Source organism: Leopardus geoffroyi, chromosome C1 (genome assembly GCF_018350155.1).
Source record: "Leopardus geoffroyi isolate Oge1 chromosome C1, O.geoffroyi_Oge1_pat1.0, whole genome shotgun sequence".
NCBI classification, from domain to species: domain Eukaryota; kingdom Metazoa; phylum Chordata; class Mammalia; order Carnivora; family Felidae; genus Leopardus; species Leopardus geoffroyi.
The window spans coordinates 210,363,392-210,382,424 of NC_059328.1; the positions used below are offsets into that span (position 1 = coordinate 210,363,392).

The following is a 19,033-nucleotide window of genomic DNA, read 5'->3' on the forward strand; positions in this document are numbered from 1 at the left end:
CTACTGCCCCCGAAACTTCTGGCCCGGCTCCATCCAACTCCATCACCTACCCCATCACCGGATGCAGGCAGCGTTTCTCCGAGCCTCAGAATCCCACCCTTTCCCTCAAAGGGGGAACCTTCCACACTCTGCCCATGTTCTTCCCACCTACAGTCCGCACCTCGACCATGCAACCCGTTCTCCCCACTAAGCTAGCTCCAAAGCGGGTCACAGTAGCAGCGAGGTGCATCAAAAAAAAAAAAAAAAAAAAAAAAAAAAAAACCCAACTTACTTTGACTTGAAAGAGAATAAATTCACCCGGATAAGACACAGCTGTGTTTGGAGGTCATCACAGAATTTTATATATAATGCACAATATTATGACTGGTAATACAACACAGGTTCAGGAGTCAGTAGCAGACCAGGCACCTTGCAAATGTTCCGTGTTGCAAGTCTTTAACTTTACAACCGTAGGTTAGAGAAAGGGATGCAATTTATGGGACACATCTCACATTTTGTCCTATGAATCATTAAATATTTAAGCACCATAAAATTCAAGCATTTCACGTGGATGTGGCAGCCAGCCTTCGTGGTTTAAAACGCATTATGCAGAGTCTTTGGCAGATAATAACAGTGACAATTGCAGAGTACTGATTTTTAATGTCAATTGTTTTGTTCCCTGCAGAACTTCCTGATAATGTCCCTGTAGGAAATTGTGGTTTTGAGTGTGTCTGTGTGGGGTGGGGGTGGGGGGACAGTAACTTTGAGAACTGAAATAAAAGAACATTCCCAAAGACACAAAGAATTGGTCAGATACAAATAATTCTAATCAGTAATTAATGTACCCCGTAAAAATCATGATATAATTCTATGGAAAAAAACCCAAGAAATGTTGTGGGTTTTTTTTGTATTAAATTGTGTTAAGTAGATGTGACCAGAATAAATGCACAATGATTGCTATGCACTAGACATATACTCGAACTTCATTTCCAATGCAAGAACAGGTGTTATGTCCCATTTTATAAATGAGGAAAATGGGGCACAGAGAGTAGGTGTAACTCGCCCAGGGTGACACAGTGGCAAAGTGACAGAGTCAGATTCAAACCAACTCCCAAGTCCACATTTTCCCCCTATTCTTGCAGCCAGCCCAAATAAAAGTAAAAATTATCAGAGTCATTCGGTGAGCTGACAGAAACACAAATCTAATGTAATTTCCTGGAACACACAGAATGGTTTGCTCTATTACAATCCATAAGAGGCTCAAAATAAAATCTGATAAAATCCAGTTTTAGTGGACCACTCCATTGACTATTTTCCTAAGCACCAAAAACATGTACCCAAACTTCATAGATGTGATCTTGTACTAGGAAGGTCTTGTATGATGAGGGAATACAGTTTACAGCACGAGTTAAGTCTTGTCACATTTCAACGAAGAGCCTTCTCTCGGCCAAATCCCACGAATCTTGCCATTTCTGCCATTTCAGTTTGGAAACGTGAGCTGTATTTCAGGAGGGGATAGTGATCAAAGGTTATCAGTTGGCTTTTCTGTCACTAACTGTGAAGAGGAGATTGTGGGTGTGCAGATATGCTGCCAAATTCAAATTTTCTGAAATAAGACATGGCTTATGCTTGTCACCATTTTGTCCAGGAGAAGTCTACGCGCGTGGATCTAACACCAAATGATACTGAACTGTCGCTGAAAACAGAATGATCAGTAGCGTACCCTGCTGTGTATAGGCACTGGGCAAAGTTGAGGAAAGCATGGTCCTGCCCTCGAGGGGCTTGCACTTCAGCAAGAGCATGGAGGAAGAGTGAGGAGACCTTATGGGAGCGAGGAGGGAACATGAGAGCGGCCAGGCCCATTTGTTGTACCGGGAGCAGCGGAAGGGAGCCCAAATCTCCCTGGGGAAATGCACACACGCCCCTCCCCTCCAGCTAATTCAGCCTTTAAGGAAGCAGTTGTGTGCCAGGTAAACTCACCTGCGTGGGGATGCCACTGGGAGAAAGAGCAGAAGCAAGGTTACAGAGCTAGGCACACGCCTCTGTGATTGGGGTCGAGGTGAGCCGCGGGCAGCTCCTGAGGCCTTTCACCCCATCGGAAGGCATTTGAATTTCAGAGGCACGGGAGTCATTGAATGAGTTTTGAGCCAAAGAACAACAAAATCAAGCTGCATCTCGAGAAAGGACTGGAATTTGACAGCAGTGGCATCAGTTGCGACACGTTTACCATCAAAAGCAGGGGTGGAGGACAATGGCTGTGTTAAGGCGCCCTGAGGCTGGAAGGGGAAGGTAGTGATCCACACAGGAAGTAGTGACCGAGTTTAGGTCTGGGCAATATGGGTGGAGAAGGGATGAGCCACCGCTCAATGGCATGGAGGCCTGGGTCCCTGGACACCCCGCGTGGATGGGGCTCCATTCACTGAGAATAAGAACCCAGAAGGAAACATCCCGTCCTCCTCTGCGTGACCCAGAGCCGTTCCCATTGGACCATCTAGATGCATTCCAACCCAGGTCGGGGAGGGAGGCTCCTGGGAAGGAAATGTTGATAAGGATAATCACCAGTCATGGATTAGGACCACCATAAAGCTTTGTTCATCCTTCACAGAGAAAGGATATTTCAAAGTACACTGATACACAACCAGGTGAAAAAAGCACAGTCTTCTAATCCAAGGAGTTATTTTTCCCATCGTTTTGCCCTTTAGACCAGTTAAAATAACTTTTCAAAATTGGAAGGCAGAAATGGGATGCATTTAGAAAGGGGCCCTTGCAATATCGGTATTGTGAATAAGTCTCAAACACAATCCCAGGCTCACCGTGCAAGTAAATTGCCCACTGAATTCAGCCTGTTTTTTTAAAGATTTACTTGGCCAGCTTATTAAGATAATATCCTAACATGTTTAAAATACTTCAGCAAGCAAGGTACGTTTCTTACATTCTTACACCCTTATCTGTTCCCAGAAAATGTTTTCAGACCAAATGCGTGAAGTAGAAGATGAAATTTTAGAAGCCCTGATGTTTGGGGACATATAATAAAACTTTGGAAACGGGAAAGGGTAATTATCAATGAGGTTGAAAAGGTTGAAATTGCCTTAAATTTCAGATGCTCAAAAAATATTGAACACGCCGTAGCATGATTAAAAACAATCAATAAATGGGACAAAACTTTTTTTTTTCCTTTCTACCGGAAACTATTAAAAGAAATCGCCATCCTGGGAGTAGCCCGTGGCAAGACTCATTTGAAATATGTTCTACATATACGAGCTCATTGCTAATCAATGTTTGGCAAGGAAAACATCTCTTCTAAACAAAATCTTAATTGAGTTTTTCTTCTCTCAATTATTTTAAGTGCGTTGAAACTAAGCACGAAAATGAGCATCCCTTTCTCATGAGAAATTTCTTCAGTTTCTTTTCTCACGTGACATGTTTTTAAATGAGGAAGGCAGATTTCCTATCATTTACTTCCCACAAGCTTTTTGATTTTTCGGATTGGACCACTGAATCCCTACAGAATAGGAAATGTATCCCTTGCTATTCAGAAAACTACTCATTAAAAACGGACATATCTGCTAAACTTTTACAGAAAGCATTAACGTCAAATGTCAAACTGCTGCGTTGGTATATAATACTGACATAAGATAGAAGAATATTTTCAAAACTGGAAAAACAGGGTGCTTCTGCAAACACCAACAACAGGAACGTGAAACGCCGATTGTAGGTTGCTTTTCGTTTCTTTCCATGTCTTCCTGGCGGGGCGACCCTTGACTTCAATGAATCTTCTCACCTAAGTTTAATTAACCGGCCCCTTCATTTTCTCCCAAGTGCATAATGAGGGCTCTGTCACTTCCCCGAGTGAAATGCCATTATGTTTGGGAGGAAAAGCGTCCATCGCGGGCTCCGCAGGTGCTCCTGGGGAGAGAGCAGGATGCTTTGTGTGAGCTGCGTGTGCCTGAGTGAGCCCCATGTGGCTTCGGTCCCATTAGCGCGCACACGCCAAAGACAAGCCGGACCCCGACTGGGGAAAATGCCCTCTGTTGGAAGTTCACAGCAATGGGGAGTCCATTTTTGTGAATCACTGCCTTAATATTCATTAATAGCTTTTAGGCTCCTCGTCCCTTACTGAATATATTTTTTTCCCATAAATGCTACTTTTCAAAAGGGCTGCCGAAGTAGGCATTTCCATGCTCTGAAAAATGCAGAGGAGAACATGTTTTATGTTCCTCTGTGATGTGTTTATGCTAATGTAGCATCTCCGGAATACAGCAACTGTGGTCCTTCCTGGCGTAATGATTCATTCTGCTTTGAAACGAACTGTTAACGCTGGCTGTGTGGATTTTTTTTTTTTTTTAAACATCTCCTTGGGTCACGGTTTTACAATTATTTAAAGCACATGGGAAAACAGATTACAGAGGAAATCATTTTGAAACGTTGGAAATCTCTGCTTTCTAGTCTCATTTGTTGGCCTATTTATTTTTTCCCTACAAAATCCATCCCGAAGCCCACTGTATTATAGAGTAATTGACTTCAATTGTTGGAGGTGCTATTAACCAGTGAATGAAGTTTTCAGTAATGTCATTTGTAATCTGGTTTTTATCATCTCTTTGCCTTCCTGTGAATTAGCATAATTTTAAACAAAGCCAGCTCTTCCGTCATCCGCAAACACACAAGAATATCTGGGTTTCATCAAGATTGGTAGGTCCGAACAAGTCCGTAGGGGTAGCGTTTGCTTAATGTGTCCCGAACAGAGGAGAGAATGACAGGACGGTGGGAATAACCACATTGAAACAGAAGGAACAGCTGAAGCTGGAGTCTGAAATGAGCACCATTCATCTCTTAGCACAGCCTGGGCCCCCCCGGGCCCACGAGGAAGTTTCTCTTGGCGACACGGTGGCGAGTTACGGGTTCTCTAGCTGTATTTCATGCAGACCTGGCATCTGCTGATTCTCTGCCGCTGGGCCTGGCTTTCTTTGAAGGTGTCTGGTGATGGCACCGAGGAAAACTGCAGGTCAGGCCTCACTGTTGTCAGCCAGAAGCTATACTCGTTTGCAAAAAAGTGGCAAGTTCCCTGGCGGCCTTGGCACTCGAGGAACGGCGCTGCTCGAAAATCTTCCAGGCAGCTGCCCGGGGACATGAGGGCCTGCCCTCCTCCTTGGTCCCCGGCCCCTGTGTGCTACCAGGACAACAAAGACAGAGTTAGGGCTCGGACGCGTGCAGACCACCCCAGACCCGGCCGGCCACACACGGAGGCCTGGACCTAACTTTACATTTTCCCCGAAATTGTCCCAAGAAGAGCACACTAAGATCTACTGGGGAAAGGAAAGTAGAGGACGCGTTGACGTGCACACAAAATTAAACCACCCTCCTCGGAGGGCTGAAGCCAATCCAACTACCGAACCCTAGCAAAATCATAAAACACTCGGCGATAAGAAATGAAGAATGACCTCGCATCTCCGCCGGCTGTGGTTTGCGGCGGGCGTCGTGTCCACAAGTGCTGTTGGCTGTCTGTCTGCCCGACAGAGTCCAGGGAACCACTGCCCGGTCCAGATGGAAGGGGCCGGCAAGGGGTGCCGCAAGGTGGCGGGCGTGCGAGAGACTCACCATCAGGAACGAGTACCCGATCCAGAGGCTCCTCCAGGTCCGTGGACACGGGGGGATGGACTGGTCCTGGCTGTGCAGAGCCACCACCTGAGCCGGGGCCTCACACACGGCACAGCGGCTGATGTACGGGCGGATCTCTTCTTCCGAGAGCGGCATCATGGGCAGGGGCGCGGCGCTGGCCAGCCAGTACGATCGGTCGTTTCTCCGGGCGTAGTGGCAGACTTGGTGGATGTTACAGTAGGCAAAGGGCAGTGTGCTAAACATGGGAAGGCAAGACCCCGGCAGACCTTGGGAAGGAGGACAAGGCAATGTGGTGTGTGAGCAGCCGGGCCCGGTGTGCCCGTGACCTCTCCCGCGTGTGCCATTTGCTGACGCGTGTTCTATCACACGGATGTGGTGGGTTTCTGGCCCCTCCCTGGTCCTGGGGCCAGCCCTCACTCCCTCATTCGCTCCTCAGTCACTCACGAGCCAAGCAACGGGCCAGCTGCTGGAGGGGTGCGGTCCCCACATCTCTGTCCCCACAAAGATGCCCCGGCTGGGCTGATGGCTGAGCAACTGGGCAAGGAAGATACAGCATGGCCAGCCCTACGAGTGAGAAGGACAGAGTGCAGGGACTTGCGGCGAGGATAACTGGAAGAATGCCTTTGTGACAGGACCTGAAGTATGAATAGGGCTTGGCCAGGTCTGAAGATGGTGAGTATTCAAAGGAGAAGATACAGCAGTGGACAGGGCCGGGGGTGAGGAGGCGTGGAGCCCAAAGAACTGAAAGGAATTCCGTTGGTGAGGGGGGAAGAGGACGTCTGGGTGTCTGTCTGTCTCCGGGTGTCCAGAGATAAGTCAGACCAGAGGCTGTGGGCTTTGTCTATCTTGTAGGGAGCTTAGATTTTATCCCAGGGCTTTGAAGAGCTTTGTGAGTAGACTCTGGCCAGACCAGGGTCGGGGGGAAGCTGGTGGAACAGAAAACAGGCAGGAAGAAGGCTGACGGCCGAAGGGCAAGCGGGAGAGAAGTAAACAGGCCGAGATATTACCCATTACTTCTTCCTCCCCCTCCCCCACCAGGCCCTCTAATGGGAATGGCCATGGCTAAGCCCAATGGAGAATGATCCGGAAGTAGCTGCCATTGCTAAGCCTGCTCTCCTTGCCTGCCCTTGCTGACAGCAGGGGTCATAGCCCAGGGGGGGCAGTGACAGGGCTCCCGTCTCCAGCAGCTGTCCCTGTTGTTATATCACTCCTGCACCCATCACTCAACCAGCATGATCTGGGAAGGTACTTAAACTCCTGGCTTGAAAGCAGTTCCTGTAGCTTACAGATCTACTATTGGAAATGGGCAGGGGCACCCGGGTAAGCGTCCGACTTCTCAGGTCATGATCTCATGGTTTGTGGGTTCGAGCCCCGCGTCAGGCTCTGTGCTGACAGCTCAGCGCCTGGAACCTGTTTCGGATTCTGTGTCTCCCTCGCTCTCTGCCCCTCCCCCACTCGCACTCTGTGTCTCTCTCTCAAAAATACATAAACATTTAAAAAAGAAAAAAAGAAAAAAAGAAAATGGACAAGTAGCACCAAGCGATGACTCCGCAAATAAAGTTCTATCACTTAAAAACCAACTTGAGGCGGGTGGGGGACTGGTAGCGGCTGATGCCACATCATATAAGCACCCAGCCGCTGTCCACGCACCATCTCACAGGTAAACACAGCCACTGACCGTGTCCTGATTAAATAACTTACCTTTGGAAATAAAAACCACATTTTACACATGAGTCAAGTTGAACTTACTCTTACACTAAAATATTCTTAGGAAGAATTATTTTTAAAAAAATGAGTTAAGTAGCCAGATGATAAGCACTGTAGCCAGAGAGAGCTTCTTTGCGCCCCCCCCCATAGGACTCACACACGTTTAATAAAATCCGCTGAGAATTAGCATGGTAGTTTAAAAGGAAAAAAATCCCATGGGAGATGAGCCATCACTCAGGATGTTGATGAATCTGTAAAATTGCCCCAAAAGTTGTCCCCCTAAGCGATGGACGTGGGTGACCATGTGCTACACACATACCCAGGTCTTGGTTGTGAGCCTTCTCCTGTCCTTCCAGGTACAACAGACTGTAGCCCGTCCACAGCCTGGGCATGCCCGCTGGGCAGGTGGGTTCTCCATCTGTCTGACTGTGGAGAACCAGGAGGAAGCCACTGAGGTATCCAGGCCCAAACCCTTTGGGCCCGGGATCCCCAATGGGCCCAGGAGGGCCTGGAGGAATAAAGAAAAAATGAAGGCAGTTTAGGGGAGAAGCCTGCCGTGGCCCATGCCCAGGAAGGTGCCCGACACAACCCCAATATATACAAAACGACCCAGTCAGCAAGTATTTATCCCAAGCATCTTCAGGTGGTCAGACCAAGTTAGCAGAAAAACAGCAAGCGGACAAAAATCCCTGCCCTCCCAGAGCTTACATTCTACTTGAACAAGAGAAATGACAAACAGTGAAAGGTGAAATGCTGAGAAGACAAAGATGGGGTGGCGTCTCCCCCCGTGTGACCTCCCAGGCTGAACTAGGAGCCTAGAACTAGATATGTGTGACCTTCTCAGACTGAATTAGGAGGCTGCTCATCGGAAAAGGTAATTCTCAAAGCTGGCCTTCCTTACACCTCCCGGACCCTCTCATGGCTCTGGCATATGGAGGAAAGGCAAGGGGTTGGAACCCACATGTACAACCTGGACCTTCTTTTATGAGGGAGGGAGGAGGAAGGCAGGCCTGGTGGTGGCATTCTTGCTGGCAGACGGGAAGCAGGGTCTGTCTGCTTTGGCATCTCTAAGGGGCCGACCCACTGAAGGAGGCCAATGGCTACTTCTAATTGCCAAGAGCAAAGGTGAAATTAAACGTTGTTTATTTTTTTAAAAACTCTTTCTGGAAGACTGGCGGGCTCTCCTCATTCATCCTGGAAACCAGAGGACTTGTGGACCGAATTAGGCCTGCCCACGTGTTGCGTTTGACCTGTCAAGCCTGTCCGGATGGGGACCTTGGACTTGGAGAGCACAGCGTGGGCACCGCTGAGCCCTCTCCCCCACCTGCAGCAATTGGCTGAAGCTGACTGCAGGCTCCATTTCGTTACAGACTTCACCGGCCCCCTTCACCCCTTCTCATTACCAACCTGGTAGATCCTCCCCGAAGATGAGACTTACCTGGGAGTCTTTGGGTCCCCAGTGCCCAACCTATCGCCTGGCGCGTTATATTTCAAATGGCTATTCTGTAATGTCTTCTCTCTCCCCTCACTCAACGCCTACTCCCCAATTTTTTGTCTTAAGAGCCTCATAGTCTATATAAACGTTTCGACACTTGTACAGTAAGAGGAAGTGAACTCAGAAAACAGAGGCCAAGTGATCCAGCCAGTCATGGAGGGTGAGAACCCCCCCATCTGCAGCACGGCCTCTCAGTGGTGTTGACATGCAATGCCAGGCTTGCCTTGGCAAAGCAACCAGCTAGAAGAGCTGAGTATTATTTTATGATCATGTACAGCGGTTCGGGAAGATGCCAAACGGGGGATAGCGCCTTGCCTCATCTTTACGATGGCTGAGGATCAGTTAGACCCTCAGTGGGGGATACATCCTTGTTCTGCTCTTGCTGCTTCTGCCTCGCCCAATACCTGGTGAGTCCACATCTAAGGCAAATGCTTTTAATAAGAGCAGTTTGGAAAGCCGTGTGAGAAGCCACAGATCTTGTGCCAAGAGTCCTCAGGTCTACGGGGTCAAAGGACAGAAGAGAAGCTGAAAATGTTTACCTGGTGCTCCGGGACAGCCCGCTTCTCCCGTGTCCCCTTTGCTTCCAGGAGGCCCAGGAGACCCTGGGAGGCCATCCTCGCCCCTCCTGCCATCCGGCCCCGACTCTCCTTTGCACCCTGCGCAAGAGTTCACGATGGCCGTGGTGAAAACAGTGTGACGCCTGGTGGCCAGGTGCTGGCCCCGGGCTCCCCATTTGGACGGTTCTGCATTAGCTCATTCTGTCTTCTCAGATACATGAAGGTGGGAAGTGTTACCTCCACTTGGCAGCGGGGTAAATGAGGCTCTCAAAGGTCAAGCAACTTACATAATAAGCCAGTAGAGCTGGGATTGGAAGCCAGACCAGGGAGATGTTGAGAGAGAGGTCTTCGTGTGTCTTCATATTCTTGTATATTTGACTTTTTTTTTTTTTACACTGAACATATATGACTTTCATAATTAAATATCATCCTTAATAACGATTTTTTTAAGGAAGCTGAGAGGAAATACTGAGAACTGAGGGTTGATGGGAGGGTGGGGGGGGAGGGGAAAGTGGGTGAAGGGCACTGAGGAGGGCACCTGTTGGGATGAGCACTGGGTGTGGTATGGAAACCAATTGGACAATAAATTATATTTAATATAAAAAAAGGAATAAATAAAAGTTAATAGGATTCAACTGAGAGCCAAGTTAAATTTGGAGCAAGATAAAAGCAGCAGTTATTTAAAATAATAATTGAGGGTTTACAAGGTGCAAGATACCACCCTTGACGTGGGTTAACCAATTCGCTCTTCTCACCAGCCATAGGACCAGGTGAGATCTGATATGCCAGCCTCCCAGTGGGGAGGCTGAGGCTCAGGAAGGTGACACAGCTGATCATGTGGGGTGAGGAACCTCACTCAGACAGGCAGGCTGAGGGCCAAGGCACAGCTGTCAGCGCCCACCCCCCCCCCCCCCCCCGCCGAAAACCAGCTGTGGGGCTCAGCTGCGCCCCCTGGAGGACGTGGCTGCATTTACACTGATACTTGAGGGGTTCTTTTAAGCGGTTACTTTCGGCCAAGGCATCAATTCATGAGCCACAATCTCCTTTCGTGGGTAGCAAATATGGTCCTTGCCTGTGGAGGAGTTTATTGCCATCTCCTCAATTCCCTGAATCACCAGCCCTCCCAAGGGTTCTGGTCTCTACCTATGCTTTTCTCTCCCTCTCTCCCTTTCTCACTCTCTGCCACACATTAGCCTAAAACCAACCGTTAAGTCAGAGAGGGCTCACTTAAGCAGCTTTCGCTCTTTTTTCACTCTAGGACTTGTTCTTCAAGGGAGTGGGGAAGCCACCTGAGGGTTGAGAGCAGGGGACTGTCGTACTGGGGTGAACAGGGGGATGTCTCACTCAATTTCCTGTCTCACACAGGCCCCCCTCTTAGCACCGAGACGCATACCCTTCCAGACCTCACTGCCTTTGAAATTCTGTTCTGACCTTGCCTGCCTCAGAGTGTCCCATACAAACGTCCTCCTTCTGTCCCTGCAGCCAGCCAGCACCCCCCCCACACTCCATGCTGGCAGAGCTCCTGTGGGTACCCCCCCCCCGGCATTCCTGGCCTCCGGGGTGCTAGCATTTCACTTTCTGCTTCCTCGGGTATTAAACAAATTCTCCTGGCTGGTCACACGGTTCCTGGACTGCATGCGGTACGTGGTCGTCATTCCATAAGCGAGAAAGGAAGCCCCTCCCTCTCCCTCTCGCCATCTGGGTGAGAGATGCCCTCTCCTTTCCAGTAATGGGGCAGAAACCTCTCTATGCCTGGGGCTGCTGCATGCTGGCTGGCACATCCCTTTCCACCCGCTTCAAAGAGAACATCAGCTACTTTGGAAGGAACACAGGGCCCTGATGGTGAGCTCAGAGCTTTCCTTCATCTTTCCCACCCGAGGAGAGGATCGCAACGTGTGGCCACTGCGCTGTATGCTGGAAAGGGCTGCCCAGGTGCTGACAAGCCAGCAAACGGGCTGATCACTGAAAAGGCAGCAGGTGTCTTCCCGAAATAGGGACATGCGGCGAGATCACTGTCGATTTGGGGACAGGAGTCCCCCCCACCAGATGTTATGATATAGGCTCTTTGCTCCCTTTGGAGAAATCATCAGGCAATTTTCCAGAGATGGGGAGGAAAGCTTGTGTGAACCCGAGCTGAGTGCCCAGAGCTTTCACCGTGTGGACTTGTTCTCTACTTGGAACTTGTTTTAAGAACTAGAGGTACATCTAAAAGCTCTCCAGTATTTGATGGATTACCTCCTCTGAGCACATCACATGTTGACTTGAAGATTAAACACACTCTAGCAGGATGTGGGGATGTGTCCATTAGGCAGTAAGAGTTCAAACCGATATGGAAACCACCGCTGTGTTCATCCCAGGAAGCTGCAGCCTTTGAGCCTCTCCCCATCCCCCCTCCACCGGGAAGGAAAAGTTGTAGATCAAAGAGACATGTGAGCAGAAAAACATTAGGCCTTCCATGGTGGAGGACTCTTAGCAGACATTAATTATATTTAGTGTGGCTGTTACCTACTCTTACTGGGCAGGAAAGAGCCAGAACTTTGTTTGCTTCTGTATAGATCGCGGCTGTGGCACCTGGTTACAGAACCAGCTCGGCAATGGAAGAGGTTTGGAAGGAAAAACAAGAGGAAACCAACGATGCCATTTTAAGTGGACATGGTGCTTCCTGGTCTCAGCTGAGCCTTCACAACCAACCCTGGGGGTGGCGTAGACAGCCCCCAACACTGTGCTAAAAGAAATGCCTTCAGAAAGTAGAGAGGTGGTGGTGTAGACAGCCCCCAACACCGTGCTAAGAGAAATGCCTTCAGAAAATAGGCGATGATCAACATGTCCTGCACATGACCCAAGTCAGACAGGGTTAGGGTGCTTTAGACCCTCAGAAGAGACTTGTCACATTTTAGTAACAGGACAGTGTAGTCGATGTATCCAGGTGGCCAGCAGGGAGAGCTAGGGGGCAAAGACTATAGGGTAGGCAAAGAGGGGTCCTTTATAACAGGATCTGGAGGCCCATGTCAGAGAAGAGGGACCCAGAAGGGGACACTGGCTTGAGAGTGGGGACACAGGAGGGTAGAAAGGAGCTCCAGGGAAGCTGAGCAATGGAGCAGCACAGCCCCGCTCTGAAACCATGGAGAACAGGAAGTGCTTTGCGGGAAGGGCTGGGCATTTTTTTTTTTTAACATAACAGTCACATTTTGTGATACAACGGTGGCCTCAGGTGTCCCCACTGCCAGCTAGCAGGGTCAGTGACATTAATAAGGAGAGGGCACAGAAAGCCAGAGTAGACCCTGCAGGCCTGAGGGTGACCCTGAGGCCACCTGCAACCCGATGAGCCCATCTGACCCCAAGTCAGCCAGAACGAGAGATGACAGGTGATCACACCTGGGCCCATGCAGACTGTCGGCCTTCTTTCAGAAGCTCACAGTCTATGGAGAGAGAATCTTGTATGTGCCCAAGATTACTATTTTCCCATTTGATTTTTTTCTTCTCAATAACTTTCTTCGGTTCTTTGCCCAAGCTACCACAATGGTTGAGCCCAGCCACCCAACCTGTCTCCACTGGTGTTGGGGTACGGCGCTGGGTCTCAACCCTGGCTGTCCGCTAGAGTCATCGTGGGAGCTTTTTCCAAACACTGGTACTTGGGCCCTGCCTCCCTCTGCATTCCCTTGGTCTTGGGAGGGGGCCCAGGCCTCACGGTTGCTTCCTGCCCCTCCAGATGACTTTGATCTACAGCTAGGATTGAGTCACTAGGGATTGTGTCGCTCTTAGCTGACTCTTTTAAGGACAGCACTCATCTAACATGGTTAGGGTTGCTCAAACTTGAAGGGATCCACAGATATTCTGGGGATCTTGTTAACATGCAGATTCTAACTTGGTAGGTCTATGGCCTGAGTGGCTACTGGTCCTCGGACCACACCTAGAGCAGCAAGGATGTGGCTGACTTAGTCACCAGGCTCTCAAGGTAAACCAACGCCCTCTGTGCCCCTGTCATCTCCCTGCTGGACAAATGTGGTTCCTCAAAGCCCAATCTTTCCGTAAAGGCTCTGCTCACAGGCCAGCCCTTGCCTGAGTCTCAGCAGCCCTGCAGGCCTCCACGATAAAGTTCACCTCTCCCATTGTCTTCAATTGTCTTCACCCTTTGCCAGAATCTCCTTCAAAGCACAAATGATCATCTCCCATTATTTAAGAGTTACTCCTGTTCTGCCAACTATTCCTGCCTTGAGATTGTGAGGCACTGGTGGGAGAAAAACACATCATACCTGCATCCGTACTGCCCACGATACCCAGGACCATACTTTCTAAACAGTGTGGGGGATCTGGAAGTGTTTCCTGAAATATATTTGCAGAACTCCATTACCGGCCATACCTTCTACTTGAGAGTTGATTTTTTTTAAAGGGGTGTGTGTGGGGCGGTGGGGGGGGAGAGGTATCCCAGCCATCAATATTGCACAACAACATATACAGCAAGGCGGTTGGTTTTAAAAGTAGGTTGAGTGATGAGTTGTTCTGACTGACTGCAAGCTCTACCCATGTAGTAAGTGCCTAAGGACTACGCTCACTTCCTAGTGCTCATGCGCTATTAACGGAAGTTGCTCCAATGGACGCGCAATTAACACGCAATTGCATAGATGCAATGCAGCAAATACAAACATGAAAACTCCCATACTAACATGAGGGAGGCTCCAGGGCTGTTCCGGACACTACCCAAGAACTATTCAGACTCCAGCCCTTAGCTGTTTGGCTTTGGGGACACACACACACACACACACACACACACACACACACCAGGTGGTGCAAAATTCAAGTTCTACTTCCAATTCCTTTGGACCTGAACCCAAGAGAGCCAAAGCCACACCTGGGAGAACAGGTGGGAAAACAGAAAAGAAAATGGCCTCATGTCTTCTAGGGTAATTTGCACACAGGCGGTCTAGAATCATGGGCACTGCCGATTGGTCTGAAGAGATCGGTGACTACTAGAGGACCATCCCGGACTCCCTAATCTCTTTATAAATTACCAGCGTGGTAGGGATCTGGGAAGAGAAAGTAACGCATTTGGAGGATACTTTTTAAAGGGATGGTTTGCTTTAAGTACTTACATAAGGATCCTACTACCCTGAGAATGACTGAGCGATGGTCACATTAAAATTAAATGAACACTCCAGTCATGGCCATAATTTAGAGCGACCCTTTCCCTTTCCCGTCTCCCTCCTCCAAGCGATACCTTTCCTTCCCTCCTTTCCACTGAGCCCCAGTTCAAGTGTTTGTAATGCAAAATCAAGTCAATAGCTAGTAATGACGATTAAGAGAGCATCTACTCAGTTGTGTAAGAAGCTTCAAAACCTTGTGCCCCAAAGCTGCCGAAGTATGCAACATGAAAGATTCAAGTAGGAGTTCAGCAGAAAAGTAGGAGGCATGTGTCACTCCAGTTAGGACACGATCAAAGCTTCGGATAAATGTAGAGAAATGCGTAAGAGGAAGGGGACTGCCTTGCTACCTCCTCACAAATTGTTCAGGCTGCATGCTAAAAACTACACAGCAAGACACTTAGATTCTCATTCCAGCAGCACAGGACGCAGATAATGAACAGTCAGCGTGAGGCTCGTACCTGCTCCTGGGGGGCCTCTCATTCCGGGGGGGCCCATGCCTCCTTCTGGTCCTCTTGGGCCTGGCACCCCAGGAAGCCCGGGGATTCGGGGGCAGGAATCCACGTCTGCAGGTGGCCCCGGTTCACCTGAAATGGGAACCCCCACTTGTGTGACGGACTCAAATCTTACACACAAGCTCCTTCCGCGTTCTCAAGTTAGTCAGGCTTCGGTCTCTACACTGAAGAACCGAAGAATGTTCAACCACCCAATATAGGCTCTGTGAAGGCGGGACTGCTGTTCACTGTGGGCTGCGTGAAGAATTTCCAGAGCATTCTGTTAAATAAACTAATGACTGGCTGACTGAATGAATGGCATCTCAGAGGAAGCAAAAAAGTATGGAATGGAGAAAGTTGATTGGGGCAGCAACAGTTTGGGAAATCCCCTGGATTTCCCATCTTTGGGCAACTTTTTACAAGATGGCAGCCACACTTAGCAGTGGGAGAGCTACCGTGGGTTCCTGTGCTCAACTGAACGCGTCCCTAATCCGTTCATTGTACGTTTCGGCCACGCGGGCTTCCATATAGTCCATGACTCAGATAGAATTTCAAGGTCGCCAGGGGCACCACAGCAGCAACTTTCAACCTTGAGTGCGTGTTAGTTGCAATTTTCCAGGGAACTATACACGAATCTGCTGATGCTGGGGTCCCCCTCCAGAAACACTGATTTAACTGTAGAGCACGTGGCCTGGGCAGTGCCCTCAAGCTTGATCATGTAATAAACCCAGCCTGGGAGCTTTTCAAAAGTACCAGTGCTGGGACCCCACCTAGACTTATCAAGTAGGAATTTCCGGGGGTGGGAGTTAGGCATCAGCAGTTTTTTAAACTCCCCAGATGACTCTGATGCTGGCCGAGGCTTCAGCACCGTTTAGCGCTAAGGAGCTGTAGTGCTGATGTTTGCACATCAGAATCATCTGGCCACTTTGCCAGAGCCCAGAGTTTCTGAGCACGTCGGTCTGGAATAGACCCCAACGTCTGCACATCTAACATGTTCCCAGGTGAGGCTACTGGGGCTGATCTGGGGATCTCACTTGGAGAACCACTGCTCTGAAGGCGTGAATGTTTTTCCTCCTTGGTGATGTTCACATCTTTAAGATATTTTTTTCTTTTTTCCCTTTTCTTTTCTTTTTTCTTAAGTTTATTTTTGAGGGGCACCTGGGTGGCTCAGTGGGTTAAGCGACCGACCTCAGCTAAGGTCATGATCTCATGGGTTTTGAGCCGCGTGGGGCTCTGTGCTGACGGCTCAGAGCCTTGAGTCTGCTTTGGATTCTGTGTCTCCCTCTCTGTCTCTGTCCTACTCCCCTACTCGCTTTCTGTCCCTCTCTGTTGAAAACAAATACCATTAAAAAAAATTAAAGTTTATTTTTGAGAGGGAGAGAGCGAACAGGAGAGGGGCAGAGAGAGGTTGGGGGGGACAGAGGATCCAAAGTGGTGCTTGAACTTACGAACTAGGAGATCATGACTTGAGCCAAAGTCAGCCACTTAACCCACTGAGCCACCTGGGTGTCCCAAGATATTTTTTTCTAAAGTTTCATTCAGTCACCCTACAAATAATCCACAGGGGGAGAGAAATAATCATAACACTAACCAATAATAATAACAGCTAATATGAACTGCTTGTCATGCACTGGGCTCTGTGCTAATTGCTTTGTGATTAAAGGCTCCAAACAAGCCCGTGTGTGTGTGTGCTGCTATTACTAGAACATTACAGGTGAGAAAACCCAGGTTCAGGTATGTAAGTGACATATCTAAGGTCACACAGCTGACACATGGCAGAGTTTAGATCAAAATTCAAGATGGCCTGGCTCCAAACCTGTGCTCTTAACCACAACACCATACTGCCTACAGGACTCTTCACATTAGCGTGATAAATTCCAAGAAATACAACATATTTTACTTTTACTTTTTTTTTTTATTTTGTCAATGTTTATTTCTTTTTGAGAGACAGAGAGACAGAGAGACAGAGTGGGAGTGGGGAGGGGCAGAGAGAGAGAGGGAGACACGGAATCCGAAGCAGGCTCCCGACACAGGGCTTGAACTCACGAACCATGAGATCATGACCTGAGCCGAAGCTGGACGCTTAACCGACTGAGCCATTCAGGCACCCCGAAATACACCGTATTTGAAAACACACTGCTCACCGGTTATGGGTTTCTTAAAATTCATACAAATGTGCAAAAAAAATTTAAGAATATCAGTGACTAGGGGCGCCGAGGGTGGCTCAGTCGGTTAAGCATTTGACGTTGGCTTAGGCCAATTCATAGGTTTGAGCCCCACGTCGGGCTCTGTGCTGACAGCTCAGAGCCTGGAGCCTGCTTCCGATTCTGTGTCTCCCTCTCTCTCTCTGCCCCTCCCCCGCTCATGCTCTGTCTCTCAAATATAAATAAACATTTTTAAAAAATAGCAGTAATTAGGCAGCAAGAAAATTGTAGAAAATGTGGCCACAGTGACATCATAGGCTGCATTTTAGTTAATATGTCTGTGCAAAATGTACTCGAACCCTGTAAGCTGTTTGGAATTTAATCTCTCCTAAAATATTGTATGAAACCACAACCAACACTGAGTTGCATGTATATTTACAGTACGTACAGTTTAATGTAAAACATAGCTTTTCCATTCTGGGTGACTTGAGAGAGATGTATATGAATAATTTCTATTTTCCCTGGATAACCTTGTGAATTCTGACAGAGTGAAAGAAGCAAGTAAGGGGACTGGGGGTACATATTTGGCTCGTGCTTCATATTTAGGATTCTGATGTCATCTTCAAATGAGTTTATAAGTACAGACCCAGAGAGACACTAAAAGGATGGAGGTGGAAACATTACATATGAAATTACAAATTTTATTTTTTTTTAAGTTTACTTATTTTATTTTGAGAGAGAGAGCACACAAGCGGGGGGAGGGGCAGAGGGGGTGGGTAGAGAATCCCAAGCAGGCTCCACACTGTCAGCGCAGAGCCTGACGTGGGGCTCAAACCCACAGACAGGGAGATCATGACCTGAGTGGAAATCAAGACTCGGATGCTTAACCGACTGAACGACCCTGATACCCCAAAACTGAAACTTTTAAATATACACATTTAAAATAGCAGCCTTTTAAAAAAAATCTGATTTTGCTTTTCTTTACTTTTTAATAAACCAGAAGCTGAGTGGGAGGGGCCAGACCATCTCTTGTGAAGGGACCCCGCATTCCGGACCAATTTTCATTGGGGTTAATAAAAAAGGCCTGGAAAAGAGCAAATGCATGCACTCACTGTGTTTCTTTGCTTTTTTTGAGAAACTCTTTTTAGTCTGTTTGAAAACCCCAGACACGAAATAATATGTTGCTTCTGCCTCTGGAGGGGTAAGTGAACATTTAGTTGAAAAGAATCATGGCATTTTTATTGTAACGCACAAAGAAATTTGCTCCTTGAAAATGGACCTCGCTGTTATGGGAAAACCTTGCCACAGCCCCTTACTGGGTATGAAGGATCCGTCTTTTCGTATTGTTGTTGCTACTTATTTTAGGGATGTTCTATGTGTTTATATGGTAGAATTCATAAAGAAACTTGCATTGGTATGTACTAGCCCTTGACAGAGAAAGCACTCACACTCTGGGCCTGAGTTGAAATTCTGTAAGCTGAGCGTCTTCCCTGCTTTGACAACCTTATAATGAGGCTTGGCTTTAGGACGCTCTAATATGGGGTTACTGTATCCGTAATGAGGAAGCGAACACACTGAAACCTCATATAATTACAGCACCCCATCTACAAAAATGTAACAAAGTTTAACTCACAGAGTAGAAAAGGCAAGTACAGAAATAAACAGAAGCCAGATTTAGAGGAAATGACTAATTTTATAGCAATGCTTACCTCTGGCACCTGGAGAGATCCAAAGCCAAAAATCCAAGCGCCACGTAATGATTTTCATGCGGGGGAAAGAGATTTTAAACGTGTGAATTAGGACAAAAGCGAAATAGGTTATTCGAGGATACACATCATAATTTGAGGATGGCATCAGTAATGAGCAGAATGACAGCATCTTATTTACATGACAAGTCTACATC

General features: G+C 48.1%; 1 protein-coding gene across 9 annotated transcripts in view; it reads right to left on the reverse strand.

Moving 5' to 3' along the window:
- Positions 1-313: 313 nt before the first annotated feature.
- The window catches only part of COL4A4 (collagen type IV alpha 4 chain), a 131,927-nt gene continuing 113,207 nt past the window's right edge, over positions 314-19,033 (reverse strand). For 5 of the 9 annotated variants that reach the window (XM_045481511.1, XM_045481510.1, XM_045481512.1 and 2 more), the window contains 6 exons: positions 18,840-18,848; positions 14,954-15,079; positions 9,337-9,453; positions 7,622-7,810; positions 5,575-5,861; positions 314-5,146 (listed from right to left, as the gene is read on the reverse strand). In XM_045481511.1, the coding sequence (XP_045337467.1) occupies positions 4,883-5,146; positions 5,575-5,861; positions 7,622-7,810; positions 9,337-9,453; positions 14,954-15,079; positions 18,840-18,848 (992 nt within the window). In that variant the 3' untranslated portion in view covers positions 314-4,882. Of the gene's footprint in view, positions 5,147-5,574; positions 5,862-7,621; positions 7,811-9,336; positions 9,454-14,953; positions 15,080-18,102; positions 18,215-18,839; positions 18,849-19,033 lie in introns of those variants that run through there. The other 4 variants (XM_045481517.1, XM_045481515.1, XM_045481516.1 and 1 more) reach the window with 4 other exon arrangements.